General features: G+C 41.8%; 1 protein-coding gene across 2 annotated transcripts in view; it reads right to left on the reverse strand.

The window, feature by feature from the left end:
• Positions 1–17355, reverse strand: part of MYOF (myoferlin) — a 173061-nt gene that overhangs the window by 74698 nt on the left and 81008 nt on the right. Inside the window, exons 14-20 of one of the 2 annotated variants that reach the window (XM_050802712.1) lie at positions 17042–17110; positions 16899–16942; positions 15808–15890; positions 12947–12985; positions 9079–9203; positions 7862–7978; positions 974–1151 (exon numbers count right to left, since the gene is read on the reverse strand). In XM_050802712.1, coding sequence (XP_050658669.1) covers positions 974–1151; positions 7862–7978; positions 9079–9203; positions 12947–12985; positions 15808–15890; positions 16899–16942; positions 17042–17110 — 655 coding nt within the window. The remainder of the gene's footprint in view (positions 1–973; positions 1152–7861; positions 7979–9078; positions 9204–12946; positions 12986–15807; positions 15891–16898; positions 16943–17041; positions 17111–17355) is intronic. The other variant, XM_050802713.1, reaches the window with a different exon arrangement.

Below are 17355 nucleotides of genomic sequence, written 5' to 3' on the forward strand. Positions count from 1 at the left end.
CAGGGCCATGCATCTGAACATCAAAGATGGTTCCCTAATGTGGCAGCAGAAAATACAGACAACATAGGAAGCTAGACTGAACATGTCAGTCCCTAAAAATTGTTATTCTAAATAAATGTTTTTGTTGGAAGTGGGCAAAAGAAAGAATTTCCTGTTCTTTGAAAGCTTTAGCTGGCTACATAGGGGTTGGTACTAGAGCCTTACTGTGATTAAGAATTATTAACTGATATTTTCTAGGATGTCTTATATTTTAAAACTGATTGTACAAAAATTAAGTTAAAACTCTGGCAATGCTGTTGGGAAATTTGATCGGTATTCCTCTCTCCCTTCTCTGTACTCTCAATTTGTTGACAGTTTTATTGGAAATTCTCATACTTTACTTTCTATTATGATTTATTTTATAGAGTAGAATGTAAGCTCCTTAAAATCAGGGATCATTTCTCACCCATCTTTGTTCAAATACAGCTATTTAATCCTCACATCAACTCTGGAGAAGAGAAAGAAACTGAGGGTTAGAATTCAGTGATGCGGTTAAGGTCACAGGCTGGCGAGTGACAGAGTGAAGAGCAGAAGCATGATTTCCCAGTATCTGAGCCAGAGTCCATTCATTTCAACTACTCAACCTAAGAAAGATTTGGGGCTTCGTAGGGGTAGAAGCTGCTTTGGGGAGCTCAGTACTTAGCACAGTGGCTACCTTGGGGTCTTACAGGGCAAAACCAATGTTAAAGCTCAGCAGGGAGAGGGTGGCATTGGGGTTCAGCCTCTGGCAATGGGACCTGCAATGTCTTGGGTTTGGCCAGTCTTTAAGGTGCCTGAACCCCAACCATACTCTCTTCCTCATTCAACCTTTTCCTTTCCGCTAACCATAGGCTGGGGAGAACAGTGCCAGAGGGAAGACACAGTGCTTGCTTCCAGTCCCAGGGTGCACCCCCTGTAAAGGTGCAGAGGAGAGAACGGTTAGTGCCAATCTTACCATCAAATACAGCACGGCTGTATTGAGTTGTTGACGCCAAAGGTTTACAGGTGGTGTCAAATTTGTTGCCATAGTTCCCAATGCTGACTTCAAACTGAATGGCCTCACCAACATCTTGCAACATGGTGGCCGAATGAAACACGGCAGACAGGCTGTACTTCCGCCTTCGCTGGTATTTCTATAAAGTATGAGTAGACATAAGCTTCAGTGAAAGGCCTTTTGTCCTTATTTATATGTGGATTTCTAGCAGATGCAATTCTAAACCTAATAGGTAGTGCTGAATTAAATGACAGGGGAGAAGGTTCTTGGACCCACCAGTTCCTCTTGCGCTCATACAAGTGAGCAAAGATAGAAGCACTAGAATGTCCCTTGTGGCATTGATTGAAATGGAGGGAAAAAAATGAAAACAGTACACATGTCTTTCAGTAGGCCACTTGTTAAACAAGTTACATTACATCCATAAAATAGAATGAAAGTTCATAAAAAGACTTAAATAGATCCATATGTGCAACCATGACAAAAGAATATTTTTTGGGCTGGGCACAGTGGCTCATGCCTGTAATCCCAGCACCTTGGGAGCCCGAGGTGGGTGGATCACTTGAGGTCAGGAGTTCAAGACCAGCCTGGCCAACACGGTGAAACCCCGTCTCTACTAAAAATACAAAAATTAGCCGGGCATGGTGGTGCACACCTGTAATCCCACCTACTTGGGAGGCTGAGGCACGAGAATCACTTGAACCCGGGAGACAGAGGTTGCAGTGAGCCAAGATCGTGCCACTGCATCTAGCCTGGTTGACAGAGCAAGACTCCGTCTCAAAATAAATAAATAAATATATAAATAAAAGAGTATATTTTAAATAAATCTATTAGATATTTTAATATTGGCATATTCATAAAGAAAGTCTGGAGGAATGTAACTCAAATTGTTAACAGCAGTTATGTTGGAGAAAGTGGAGAGATTATGGCAAACTTTACTTTCTAACTTACACATTTTTAATGATTTTGAATGAAGTATTCATTTTCTTTTTTTTTTTTGAGGCAGGGTCTTGCGCTGTCACTAGGTTGGAGTGCAATGGTATGATCATGGCTCACTACAGCCTCAACCTCTTGGGGGTTCAAGTGATCCTCTGGCCTCAGCCTCCCAACTAGCTGCGACTACAGGTGTGTGCCACTGCACCCAGCTAAAGTATTAATTTTCTAATCAGAAATAACAATAAAGATTTTAATGTCAGATATAAATAAAAATAGGGAAATAAGGTAAATTTATTTTAAATTGAAATGGAAATCAAACCTTCCTTTTCTTTTTTTTTCTGAGACAGTCTCACTCTGTCACTCAGGCTGAAGTGCGGTGGCGCAATCTTGGCTCACTGCAAGCTCCGCCTCCAGGTTCATGCCATTCTCCTGCCTCAGCCTCCCGAATAGCTGGGACTACAGGCGCCCGCCACCGCACCTGGCTAATTTTTTGTATTTTTAGTAGAGACGGGGTTTCACCGTGTAAGCCAGGATGGTCTCGATCTCCTGACCTTGTGATCTGCCCTCCTCAGCCTCCCAAAATGCTGGGATTACAGGCATGAACCACCATGCCCAGCCCCAAACCTTCCTTTTTCTTTTTAAATTACTGGTTTACTGAGAGAGAGTAGAAGATAGGGTCAACAATAACCACACTGAGTACCTACCAGCCTACCAGAAATGACCATGAGCCCTTCAGGCCTTCCTTCATGGGCACATAAAATCTCTTGAATCCATATCCTGCCCCAAATCCTTGCTCAGCTGGCATATCTTCTTCTTTATGAGACATATTCCCACAGATCTTCAGGCACTGTGCCTTCTCTTGTCAAAGAGCCATGCAATGGTTTAGGTTGTTGTGTTTCGTTATGTACTGTGCATTCCGCCATGCAATACTATCCGCATCCTGTGTCTATTCTAGAACTCTGATGGTACCCAGACTCTGCTTTTAATTATTTTGGGTATATACCCAGAAGTGGAATTTTTAATTCTTTTTTTTTTCAGACTGTGTCTCGCTCTTTCGCCCTGGCTGGAGTACAGTGGTTCGATCTCAGCTCATTGCAACTTCCGCCTCCTGGGTTCAAGTGATTCTCCTGCCTCAGCCTCCCAAGTAGCTGGGATTACAGGCGTGTGTCACCACACCTGGCTAATTTTTGCATTTTTAGTAGACACGGGGTTTTACCATGTTGGCCAGGCTGGTCTCTAACTCCTGACCTCAAGTGACCCGCCTGCCTCGGCCTCCCAAAGTGCTGGGATTACAGGCATGAGCCACCATGCCTGGCTGGAATTTTTAAATTTTTGAAGACTGTTTTAAGAACTTCTGACAGTGACTGAAGCTTGTGGTCTTGAAGAACCCCTGAACATCCTTCTATTACAGAGTCTCCATTTTGGTTAAAGGAGTTTTTGACATGGTATAATAAAACCTTCCAATAGGGTTTTGTCAAATCCCCTCTAGGCCTCAATCTTTCTAAACAGTCTTCCTAAAACATTGGTTTGCAACCTGAGCTGCACATTGAATGACCTGAGGAAGCTTTAACCTGGGCATTGAGAGTCTAAAAGCCTCCCTAGCTTAGTCCACTGTCACCCTGATAGGGGGGGATTAGGGGAGCATGCCACTTGTCAAGAGCTCTGCTCAACTGTCCACAGCTAAGCCCCCTGGAATACCCATGGTCCAGAATGATGTGGAAATTCTGGGTTTGAGCTTGAATTGTGTCAAAACGAAAAAGTGGGAAGTTATTTGGATTAGTCAGAACTATATACAACATAACTTCTTCTTTGTAAACCAGCTAGGATGATAGGAGAAAAGGGAAGGAGCTAAAAATAGGAAGCATAATTTGTGGTCTGAGTCAGGGCCCAGGAGAAAATGGCCGGTATTTAAGCTGGAGCCATCTGTTAAGCCAGGGGCTGCACAGGATGGAAAAGGTTCATGGGGAGGCTCGGATGTGGGGTGGGAACTACAGGGATGATACTGCAGCTGGGCCGGCTCTGCTCTGCAGGCCTCCACATAGCCAGGATTCCATTAGAACTCTGCGGATGCTCTCACGCAGAGCTTGCAAAATGACCCCAGAATCCCTGATAGGACCCCCCCCCGGAGAGTATGAGCCCTAAAAGCAATAGTTTGGGCTTCTGGCCATCAGCACAATTCCCAACAGAGAGGGAACACACTGTGAGCAAGCCGCCGAAGACGGAGCAGCTCTCGGGATCACCGGGCAAGCCAAGACTCCAGGAGGAGCACCCCCACCATCGGCTCACCTGCCCCAGAGCCAGGCTACCCTCCAAGATTCAGGCAGCTGAGAATTCTGCTGCTCCCTCAGACCTTTCCCACTTCCTCTCTGCCCTCAGGGCACAAACAGGTAGAGCGGGGAAGGAACAACAAACACCATTCAGAGAAGAACAGAGCCTGGGACAAGACCTGCCTACAACATGAGAAAAAGAATATAAATTGGGCTGGTGCGGTGGCTCACGCCTGTAATCCCAGCACTGGGAGGCTGAGGCGGGTGGATTACCTGAGGTCAGGAGTTTGAGACCAGCCTGGCCAACATGATGAAACTCCATCTCTATTAAAAATACAAAAAATTAGCCGGGCATGATGAGAGGTGCCAGTAATCCCAGCTACCCGGGAGGCTGAGGCAAGAAAATCGCTTGAACCCAGGAGGTAGAGGTTTCAGTGAGCCAAGATCACACCATTGCACTCCAGTCTAGGCAACAAGAGTAAAACTCTGTCTCAGAAAAAAGAAAAAAAGAATATAAGTTGTAGTCTACTGGACTCAGGTGGGGTTAAGGCCTTGGGACTCTCTTTCTGATCATCAGTGACAGTGCACCTTGTAGATAAGGTGGTATAAAGTTTCAGCAGTCGATTTGGAAAAGGAGGTGATTTCTGTCAAGCAAGATATCGATAAGAGCTAAGAGTTCTTGAAAGTGGCTGTGGACACACAAGGCATGGGATGTTAAAGGTCAGTGACAAGGAGATCAGGTACAAGTGAACACTGCCCAGCATGCCACCTTCGGTGTGTCTACTAAAGGGAGCTGACACCTGATGGAGCAGCTGGAAGAACCTGAAGGTGCTGTTTCTAGCAACATTTTTGAGCCCTTAATGTGGGCCAGACCAATGAGAGCTCTCAAGGAGATTGTAGTTGAGTAGGAGAGAGAATGCAAGTGCATAGAATGCTCCCAAAATACATTCGGTCACATCTAAGGAGACTGGGGAAAGAGGAGCAGGGAGAAAGCGGTCCAACAACAGACTCTTGATCCTGGAGACAAAAAAAAATGGGGTCCTTTAGTAGCAGGGCAGAGGTTCCAGAAGCCAGCAGGTATTAGAATAACACTGGGTTGGCAACCCTTGATCTTCTATCTGCCTGATTCTTACTATGGAAGTGGCCAGGCTGAACCTGCTGCATCCCTCCTGCACTGCAGCCTCTGTTGACCAGGCCCACCGGGAGCAATAGCTCAGTTCTGCTTTAGAAAGATGGGGAGCGCTTGGCTGTTTGGCAACAAAGTTGCCCGTTTGCTGCAGCCTTTTTAGCTTTACCAAAAAGTTTTGTTAGCTGCACAACACCCAGAACAGAGGACCTCTGAAGACGGACAAGGGTCATGATGATGTTACAGGTTGACTGCATTCATTCAGTCCTTCTGGCAGGTGCACAGATCTGCTCATTTCACTCTCTCCTGGGGCTCCTGGTTGCTTCAAGTGTGGCTACATCTTCAGAATCCCGGTTTTTCTCCCTCCTATTCTGTAACGCTGTTAGGTTTTTAAATTTTTGCTTCATTTCACTTTTGATTTTATTAAATTTATTTAATTAAAAAGATGAACTATTTTGCTGTCTGTGTTTAATTATTCAGAGCAAAGAAAATGAATTCTGTTTTGTTTACCAGTCAATAAAAAGCTCTTCTTTTATTCTGTTGACATATTCCGTGGGCAATATACATTGTTGACTTTTTTTTTTTTCTTCTTTTACACTAAATTAATGAAATAAACTTCTTTGCCTGTATGTGTTTAACTATTTGCAGTGAAGGAAACTAATTTTGTTTCGCACTCCAGTTAATAAAGCATTTTTAAAATATTTTCTTGGGTCTCTTTCTCCTTCTCCCTGCAACTACGGTTGTTTAAAACAAAGAGAAGCAGCATGAACTTAAATTACATTCTGGTGATGGAACAAAATAAAGAGGTACCATAATGGTTGAATGTCCATGGTGGCATTTCTGCATAACCCTGAATTCCAACCAACATTTCAAGAGCCAGCTCCAATCTGTAACTACTCAAGTCAAAAACCACCATGTGTCTCTACGGAGGCCTCCAAGTGGTTTCTGGCTATTCTCTTGCATGATCCTGGCTGTAACTAGCATGTAAACTGCCCCTTTTCCCACTCTCCCTCCCTTTTTTTTCCTAATTTTTCCTCAAGATCTATTGTAATTCCTGGACTTCGGAGTGGATCACGTTGTGGAATAGACAGAAAGACTATGACTAGGACCTTACTGACTTTTGTCTTTAACTAGTAAAAAAACAAAACAAATGATCATCTTTGCTGTAATAATTCATGGGGGAGAACGATTTCTTTCCCAGTGTGAAGTTACACGGATGCCCCGTGGCTTGCTGCTGTGGCGATGCTAAGTTCCTTCCTGAGGCTGTGAGGTGGAGAGAGGGCAGTCTCAGGAGCCTGCTCCTTTCCTCTCAAAGGAGGAGACAGGAATGAAATTGGTACAGCTCAAGCACTGGACCACGGGATGTTCCAAACATGTGAAGCCTGGGGAATCCAGAAGACTGCTTTGGATGCTAACCTGCTGATATAGCTGTCTTCTGGAGTCAATGAGCAAGGCCACATTGCTCTGGGGAAGAAGGGATAGTTTCTGTTAAAGGGCATGGCTATTCTCCCTGTCAATCATCCTGCAAAGGGAGCGGATGTAACAGGCAGACATCGGACGACTAGAGGGAGAGGGCCCAGGCTCGCTGGAGAACTCATGGCGGTTGGGCCTGGACTCACATGAAGATGTGTTCCGGGCACCACGGGAGTTTGGGGAGAGCCTGGGGAACCCAGTCCTGCCACAAGGAGACAGGCTGTGAGTAGACAGGAAAGCTGACTGCCATGGACCCAGAACACCAGCCTGACCCCATGAGCTTTGAGAATAGCCACATTTTGCAAGCACGTTGTCACCCGTTTTACTGTATTTTCTTATTCTTATCCCAAAAACTGAAAGTGAAAGCTTATTAAAAGTTGCTGTTTGGTTTCTGCTGTAAAGTGGGGAAATCAGGGCAGGGCCTGTCCTGTGTGCTCGGAACAGAGGGTGACAGCAGCCTGGGGCAGCTCGGGGGCTGGCGGTGATTTGCAACCCAGCAAGGAGGGCCGCCGACAGAGGGGTATCCATGAGCTGGCTGTGCTGGCAAACGATTCAGATTTGTGCAACACACAGGCATCGACCTGGATTCTCAGAAATGGTTGAGGAAGTCAACTGGGAAGATTTCCTGTCTTCAAGGAGGAAGCAGGGTTCACAGCCATTGCAATGTGAGCCCTCAGCACACCTGCCCTCCCGTGCTGGGAAGCCTGAGGCCCACCAGCCACCTCTGAAAATGGAAATGAGTAGTGGTGGCACCTATAGCTCTTGGTGCCAGCAAGAAGTGGCTGTTACAGCCACTTCCCCATGACCCCTAACACCAGTTAGCAAACAGGTCATTCGGTTTGTGCAAAAACCGTATCAGTGCTCTTGCCAGTTTTCAATAGAGTATTAACATCTCAAAGCATGAAGCAATCCTCAAAGGGCTGTTCTAGAAACATGCAGATGAGTGCGTTCATTGTGAGTTGGGTTGCCTTCCAACACCCCCAGCTACCCCTTCAGTCCCCTGGAGGTCTCCTTTTCTATACCATGCATTATTCACACTCTAACATTTACCTCAACAACCAGCAGGTCATCATTTGCAATGGGCTCAAGCTTTTTATCTGGTGGTGTCTTCTCAAGAAAAGTGGCTAATTCAACCAAGATCCTGCCTCTGTAGGCAACTCCTTCCCCCTGAAAGGCAATAATCCAGGATTATTCCTCTAGGTAGCAATAGCAAAAAGAATTGTGTCTCTATTCAGGCTAATAAAACTGCAAAAAGTTCCTCCTTCCCATGGCCCTAACTTTCAAAATGAATCAGTCAGCAACTCTCCCAGCTGGATTCAGGTCTGTGGTGTTTGAAAGAAGAGCCACCGGCTTTAGGACAGATCTCAAAGAACACCTTGGGATGCCAGGGCTGAAAAAGATCTTAGCTACGACCAAGGTCAGAGGCCTTCAAACCATGCTCTAGGCTCCAGAAGGAGGTTGCGGAGCCTGGGAGGTAGGAGGTGGATGGGGCTCTAAGTCTCCCTTCACCGTACTTCAGCAGGGAAGCTCTGCATTTTTCTGTGTTAACTTGGCTGCTTTTCTCCTCTTCTCAGAATAGGGAGGCTGCCATGTTGGCAACCAGGGCAAGTCTCAGAATAGCCAGGAAGTAAAAGAAGAAGATGTAGGAGGAAGATGTTCTGGGTGCAGCTCGGAATGAGGATGAAGAGTGGCTACTCCTCCCATGACACCCAGCAGTGCTGGCAATAGAACCTTCTGGAAAGGACGGGAGGGCTCCCAACTCTACAGCCAGTCTTTTATCCTTCCCCTCTCAGGGCTTTTTCTCTCTAGCTTGGTCCCTTTCTTGAGCCTTGGAGATACCTAAAAGACATTTGGCTTCTGTTGTAGTAAAAAGAGCGTTTCCCATCTCCGGGTTTCCATGTCTTCATCTATGAAATGAAAGGATTGATCAGATCAAGGGTAATAAAGGGTTTCAGGGAGCATGTCATTGCCTAGTGCTTGGTAAATTCCTGGAATATGATGTTGAAAAGAATTCCAAGGCAGCACAGGGGCTTATTAGGAAAGAGAGCCAGCATTGATTATTGATGTCTACCATAAGCATAGAAGTTGGGGGAAATGGCCATTGGCCATCCCCCAGTGAGATCATCTCCACAATCTTTTCCTATCTTTGCATTCTAAGTCTTAGGGAGTATGAAACTTCTATCCTGCAATACTTGATCAGACATTATAAGAAGAAATAATCACATTAACCAATGTTGATTAATAACCACCTTAATTGAGAAACCAACCTTTCCAGTATTCAGCTCATCATAGGGGTCTGGGAATCCTGTGTATTCTCTGGGGCTTCCATAAAGATTCAGGTAACAAGGTCCAAATGTTGGAACAAAGCCTACCTCTGTTTCTCCTGTGTTTACTGAGAAAGAAACATCATCATTAGGTGTTAGGCTCTTAACATTCAATCTATTGAAATAAATATTAGTTATTAGTTAGGTGAGACTATTTTCCTCCATTTTGTGAGTTAGTTGTATTAATGCAAGTTGTAAGCACCATGAGGCTTGCCGTATTTCTCTTTTCTTATTGCTACATAAAATATTAAATAAAAACATTTGCAGATAGCACAGGTAAACTTATTTTTATAAATATATAATGTTATTTAAATAAAGAGCAATTAGACTTTGAAGTTGACCTTCACATTTTTTGCAAGTTTATAATGGGCATTGTATTAAACATGCCATTGCCAATTGGGGCAAAAGATTATATTGTTTTGGGAAGTCACTTAAATGACATATTATATGAACTTCATTTGTTCCTCTAAAGTGTCATTTAATCTTCAGTAGTTAGTATAACTCTAGCAGATGCTGTTAAAAATACAAGATATTTTTAAATTTTATACGTGCTAATAAACTGCCTGCCTGTGGTTGTAAGACCATGTGATATTCATAAGTGACATGAAGATTCCCATTCATTCCTTTCTATCTCTGGTGGTCATCTGATAAGCTCCTTATTTCTGCTACCTGGTCTTAGCAAGACAACTTCTCAATAAAGGGCACTGAGGACAATATAATTAAATAGCTGAAAATGGGGAAAGTGTGGGTGAGGCTGGGGAAATATGCCTTCAGTAACCTGAATGGCCCCCATATGGGAGAGGGATGGACTTGTCTCCAGAAGCAGAGTAAGGACCACTGCTGGGAGTTACAGGGAGATCAGCTTTGGTTCACTCTGTATAAGGCAGAACTTTCTGTGAATTAGAAATGATAAACAATGGGACAGGTTGCATTAGGGACAATCAGAAGAAATGTTGAGGCAAAGCCTTCAGCCTATTTTTCAGCATGTTTTCAGGATAATTCCTGTTATCAATGAGGTTGAACAGATCATATCTATGGCCCTTTCCAACTATATGCTTAAAACTAAGGGAGAAAGATAAATATGGAGCAGTGTCATCAGAATGATGCCCATTAATAAATAATTTACCTAACCCTATAGACATGTACTGAACAATCATTTTCATTATGTGAGGCTCTCTGTATGTTTAAGTGGGCGTGTACACGTTTGTGGGGAGATAGAAATCATGGACACAGGCAGAAAAGAGCTGAATAGCAATCTCAGTGAAGAGAGCAAGAAAAAAGAAACATTTAAGATGTACAAAAGTAATGCGTATGCAGCCTAAAGTTGAGATTTGGTAACACCCTAGGATGCTACATGTCACACATGTTTGGAAATCTCTTATGAAACCCAAAGAGGGACCAGCAGTTTCTTCAACAGAGAGTTCTCTGAATCATGTTATCATCTTGAAGACAGATAAACAGGAGGAATGACTATATACATGAACATATAAATTGGCTTGGCTTTATCCACTGTGGCATATGGAACATTGCAAAGATGATTAATTGATCACTAATAAACAGGGTTTGGACTTCTTTCTGTGTGCTAAAATATTTTGTTTTAGTGGAGGGATGTTGGGTGAGAACAGAGAATTAAAGCAGAGATTCACAGAGAGGAAAGGAAGTCATTTTTAGAAGTTGAATCACACACGAAAAAAAGATTAAAAAAAAAGAGAAAGAAGTTGAATCACAGAATATTCCAGTAAGAATGGATGTTTAAGCTACGGCGCCACAGTCATGTCACATTATGGATGGGCAAGTCAAAGCCCACAGAAGTGATGCAACTTGTCAAAAGTCCCACAAACTGGCAGATTTAACTCCAGACCTTGAAAAAAAAAAAAAAAGCTCAGAAAAGGATACCCTCCACTACCCACCCCATCCATTCCTTTGGTCTAACCTCACCTCTCCTCCACCTGGTTCCCATGATTGACTGTGCTGTCGTGTGTATTTGCTTTTTGTTAAAGATCCCCAGGGATTGAAACACAAATTGTCAAGAATGATCCACTGCATATCAGCTTAATGCCAGCGGCTTAATTATTTTTGTCCAACAAATCTCTCTTCTGGTATGTTACCCCTTTGACTTGTTTCATTGCACATTAACAGAAGGAATCTTCCTTCTATGTGCTCACATCGTAGTGTAGACTCCTGGGAAAACCCATTCTCTAGGCCAGGCATGGTGGCTCACGCCTGTAATCCCAGTACTTTGGGAGGCCGAGGCAGGAGGATCACCTGAGGTTCAGGAGTTCAAGACCAGCTTGGCCAACATGGTGAAACCCCGTCTCTACTAAAAATACAAAAAAAAAAAATTAGTCAGGCGTGGTGGCAGATGCCTGTAATTCCAGCTACTAGGGAGGCTGAGCCAGGAGAATCACTTGAATCCAGGAGTTGGAGGTTGCAGTGAACCAAGATCATGCCATTGCACTCCAGGCTAGGTGACTTGAGCAAAACTCCGTTTCAGAAAAAAAAAAAAAAAAGAAAGAAAACCCATTCTCTCATAAGCTAAGTCTCTTCCTGCTTCCAAAGTTTCCTAATCCGTTTAATGCACCGTGGTCACATCAAACTTCCCAATGTCCTTGCTGAAAAGCCTATACAAAAATAAAATAAAAATCCTTTAGCCTGCCATCAAGGATTTCCTCTGACCTAGCTACAACCCACTTTCCAATAATATTTTCCATGCCTCCTTTAGCTTTTTGAATCCCCTTCATGTTTTGGATTCCTACAAATAATTACTGTATATTTTAGTTTCTAGAACCCTACATAGCTGCACATCTCTGTGACTAAAGTATCACTTTTCAGGGGGAGTGGCAGGATTTAAGTATGTTGTATTTTGATTTCCTAAACACCTACTACTGGTTCTATCATGTGATACTACTACAAAAATATTCATTGATTGGTTAAACAAATGAATAAAGGAATAAAGTGCTTGCCCATCTGCCAAGGTCACTGCAAATCTAAGGACTACTTAATATTCATATAAAGTGTGATTATAATAAAATAGATTGTTTAAAGCAAATAAGAATTGGGCATTGTGTCAATTACATATTTACATGATATCACCTTATATTTGCACACAGCTTCAGAGTTTGCAAAGCTTTCCCACATGCAATATCTCTTTCCTCTCTTACCACAACCCTGGGAGATTATTGTGGCAGGGCGAATCATGCTTATCTGACAGATAATGAACCTCTCTAAACCTCAGAGTCTTCGTCTATTAGGGGAACAAAAGCATCTGCCCTAGGAGAGTTGTGATGGTCAAGCGTGTGACAGTATTGAGCAAACTTGCAAAAAATGACAAGTTCTGTGCAAACCAAAGGATGTGTTATGATCCCTCATTTTGTGGGGAGGGGAAGATCTTCAGGTTGCAAACTAAAAAACGTTCAGTATTTTCCAACCTAGAGATTCACATTGATATTGGGGGAAAGTTACTTGATAAATTTCAGAACAATTGATTTAGTGCTCCATATCTCTACCTACTGAACATAAACGATAACAGAAAATGTTATATCTCACAATAAATTATTTGCAATAAAGCCAAATACGATGGTGTACATTTAGCTGAAAGCATGAGACACGGAGCAAAGCCTGGTTAGCACATTTCTTTTAAGCTTAGCCATGCAGGACAACCATATGGCACTAACACAAAAATTATTACTCTAGCGAAACTATGTTGAGACAGCAAAATGTCAAAAAAAGTTCTAAAGACAGTCAATATATTCTTAATAAGATAACATTAGCTAGGAAGATCTAACAGAAAGCAAAATTACGAAGCATAAACCTGTATATGATGCAGCCCCAGTTCCCGAAGATGAGAAATCTATATAGTAAAAATATGACTGGTTAAACAAGAAAAACACAGGCATTATGAAACAGACATTGAAAACATTAATCAAATCCAGTGCCAGGTACGTGATTTAGCAACACCAGAAAAATCCCAAATTCAGACCCAAGTCACATATGACCCTTTTGTAATGCATACAATTCTCATTGGTTAAATGCAAAATGACACCTGATTTTGTGACAACAAGCAGAACCACCACACGTGAGTAACTCAATCTCACCCAGCCCCAAGGAAGCCAGGAAGCAGAAGAGCTAGCTGCCCAGGGACAGAGGGGTCCTGGTGAAGTTACCAGCATTTCACGTTTTTAATAAAACATTTATTTATCTTACGGCTTAGTTGGGACCAACATCAAAAAATCTAAGTAAATGTGGTCTTAGGCTGTGTAAGCAAAGGCCTGGAGTTCATTGCACATTTGATTGAAAGCATGGTTTGTTTCTTTGTGGGGGGAAAGGCGATGTTGACAGCCCATTGTTATTTTAAGACCCTGTAACCCCATGGTCTGCAGGGCTTGCAATGACAGGCCCCAGAGGCAGAAGCTAAAATTGTTTGTAGCAATCTCTGTTTTTAGTTCTTCTGTATGTTACCACACGTCACTAAGCAAAATGCTTATGCCACTATTTCTGAATAATTATCTTTAGATATTATTTAATGGTTTCTTATGAATAATGAATGGATTTCAGTCATCTTTACCCTCCCCCCATATAGTTCCAGCATGGTTTTTATTTCCTGTAATGGTCACATTTATGATTTTATCTATAGTCATATTGAGATTCCTGACTTGAAGAGAAGAGGCTATTAGCACCCCTGCCCTACCTCCACTCCTCTTCCTCCTTCGGCTTCTCATCTCTATCTTCCATATTTTTACACTGTAATGGGTGATGACATCTACACTTTGTTCAGAGCTTTGGTTACAGGTTAAATTTTAAAAATCAAAAATCAAAATAAATAGTGCTTACATTCTAGCAACCATATAAATATTATTCTCTGCAGAGAAAAGGAAAGGGCTGTGATTACATTTCCTTCATTGCAGCTCCAGTGTTATGATCACTATGCTACTCAGCAGAGAACATTCAGATGGAATCTCTTTCTTACCCTCTATCATTTGCTTAAAATAATGCCACATATAATTATTCATTCATTCATTCATTCAAGATGGAGTCTTGCTCTGTTGCCCAGGCTGGAGTGCAGTGGCGTAATCTCGGCTCACTGCAACCTCCACTTCCCAGGTTCAAGCGATTCTCCTGCTTCAGCTTCCTAACTGGGATTACAGGCCCTCAACCACCATGCCCAGCTAATTTTTCCATTTTTAGTAGAGACAGAGTTTCACCATGTTGGCCAGCCTGGTGTCGAACTCCTGACCTCAAATAATCTGCCCACCTTGGCTTCCCAAAGTGCTGGGATTATAGGCATGAGCCACCACACCCAGCCATGTACCTTTATATTTGTACTATATGTCTGTTCACCACCTTGTCTTCTGATTGCCTTTATATTTTCCCCCCCTTCTGGAGACAGGAAATCTATATGTTCTTCACCATATCTCTAATATCTTCTTCATCTTCTCTCTAATATCTAATACTATATATATATATGTATTATATATATATATATATATATATATAACCAGGTTCTTATTTATGTTATCCATTGCTTTTAACAATGTTTTTTCAAAATATATAAAAGACCTTAAACAAGATAAGGTTGAGAGGAACCTTGGGTTCCCCAAGACAAAATTTTGTCTCAAAGTCTCTTACTTTGTTTCCTGTGTTTAATCTCTCAATATGTTTAATCTATTGGCAATTACAATAATTTTAGTTTTGGTCACAAAAAATAAGCCGCTGGGCCGGGCACGGTGGCTTACGCCTGTAATCCAGCACTTTGGGAGGCCGAGGCGGGTGGATCACGAGGTCAGGAGATGGAGACCATCCTGGCCAACATGGTAAAACTGTCTCTACTAAAAATACAAAAATTAGCTGGGCATGGTGGTGGGCACCTGTAGTCCCAGCTACTCGGGAGGCTGAGGCAGAAGAATTGCTTGAACCTGGGAGGTAGAGGTTGCAGTGAGCTGAGATTGCACCACTGCACTCTAGCCTGGGTGACAGAGTGAGACTTCGTCTCAAAAAACAAATAAATAAGCAAGCTGTTGGTATTACTGTGTTAACATTAATTTTTTCTCTTATCATCTTAACCTCTTTCCTTCATTCCCTGTTACAATTTCTGGCATATATGCACAAAACCATAATGCCAGGTATAGCCAAGTAGTTCTCAAGAAAAGTGTTAGGAAAACTACAGAAAAAACAATGTGTTGGCTATCAGTGCTTGTGAGAATGAAGGCCTAATACACACTATTTTAGGGAGTGAGGATTACATGGTTCATTGGCATCTGACCTTACTGTTCCTGCCAAGGGAATCAGTTGAGAAGGGAGTATTATTGTATAGGTGGGTGGACTTGGGTCAATGCCACTCTAAAAAATAAGGTGGTAGCCCTCTGTATTGACACAAACATTTCATAAAACCACTATTGGGAAAGAAGTTTTGGATGGGAGCAAGAAAGCTGAAAATCTTCAAACTGTAAATTTCATTGTTCCTAAAAGTTTACAATCTATGCATACTGGATTATGACTTTAGCAGTTTACTTATATACTTCAATTATTAATTGTTTTGCAGGCCATCACCAAAACATCATTGAAATGGTTCACTAGGTTCATCACATTTGGCTTCTAAGAAACCAAACCTACTGTTTATTTTTTTCTCCAGAAGTTCTGTATCCAGTCTTGCTCTAGATCTGTTGAATGACTTACCTTCCACTTCCCCACCAGAGGCAGCAATTTTAGAGAGGTGTAGATATGTTGTTCCAACTACATCATTTTTAGTAAGACGGTCCCTATGTAAAATAATAATAATAATAATAGGTTAAGAGCTCCATCTATGAAGATATGTCGTTTCAACAATTAAAAAAAGTTAGAACTGGAAAATACCCCAGACTTCAGAAATGATCATGCCCAGTGGGCCTCAAACTTAATTGTACTTAGTAATCAACTGGAGACTTCTCACCCTCATCTCCTGTCCACATTTTTAATTCAATAAGCCTACAGTGAGGACCAAGAGTTTGCATTTATAAGTATATCCCAATTGATTCTGATACAGATGGTCTTCCAACCACCCTTTAGAAACACTGATCTAGTGAAGTAATTCATTCTGAAGTTATTAAATTGCAATTGTACAGAGAGGCCAAGGGATGTGCCTATGGTTACACTCAATACCACTGTCATAAAATGAATTAATCAATTATAGGCAGATTACATAATTACGATCATGATGATGATGGTAATGATACTTGTCATGTTTCCACTTTCAGGGAGCTAAGGGTGCCTGCTGAATGCTACAACCAACTAGAACATTCCAAGAACGGTCTTGTTATGGCCAATCAGTGCTAGGAGGCTGGTCTAGTAAAAATTCCATCAGAACATTTCAAGGACTTTTCCTTGCCTTCATTGAGGTAGTTTTACCATTTTCTTTTTTAACAATAACAATGAATTGCTCTCAGAATGTTTTGGTGATTCTCCCCAAAAATGCTTGACTGTATTTCTGAAGTCTATTCTGGACAGCCTAATGATATTTAAATCCCTGATCTCTTATCTTGGGGCATTTTCAGAGCACATTCCCCTTCTTTTGTTTATGAGCAGTTGGACCGAAATAATCAAAGCTTTTTTTGCAGTAACACTATTATTAAATTTTGTTTTAAGAAAACACCCAGTTCCAGGAGCAATTCATCCTTTCCTCTGGAAGAAAAGCAAAATACCAGAAAGAGACCATCCAGAGTAATGTTTCACAATATTCAAATATTTAATTCTTTTATGTTGAATTAGACATGTATCTATTTTCAACTCACCAGTCATATACTGTTAGTTTTATTTTTTCACACACTGAAGGAAACTATAAAAATGAAACAGAAAAAAGTAGTTATTTCTCGATGATTTAGTAATTATTAAAGTAAGTACTCTTACTTTTTCTGAAAAAAAAAGAAAGCCAAACCTTGATCTGAAGATTGACGACCTGATTCCACTCTGGGTTTGCATTTTTCTCAATTATGTTTGTACAAACCTGCAAAATCACCAAAGCAAAAGTGTAGGTTTTCAAGTTTCCAAGTTCTAAAAGTTTACAATCTATGCATACTAGATTATGACTTTACCAGTTTACTTATATACTTAAGAACCTGGTTGAACTTTTTCTTGATGATTTGTAAAATATGAAATGGGTTTAACGTTAATCATTGCTGTTTCAATGCACCAGGAACTTGTTTTTAACCATTTTTTTCATTAGGTCTCTGTCCTACAGCATTTAGCAGG

This window comes from Macaca thibetana, chromosome 9, assembly GCF_024542745.1.
Source record: "Macaca thibetana thibetana isolate TM-01 chromosome 9, ASM2454274v1, whole genome shotgun sequence".
In the NCBI taxonomy this organism is placed as follows: Eukaryota; Metazoa; Chordata; class Mammalia; order Primates; family Cercopithecidae; genus Macaca; species Macaca thibetana.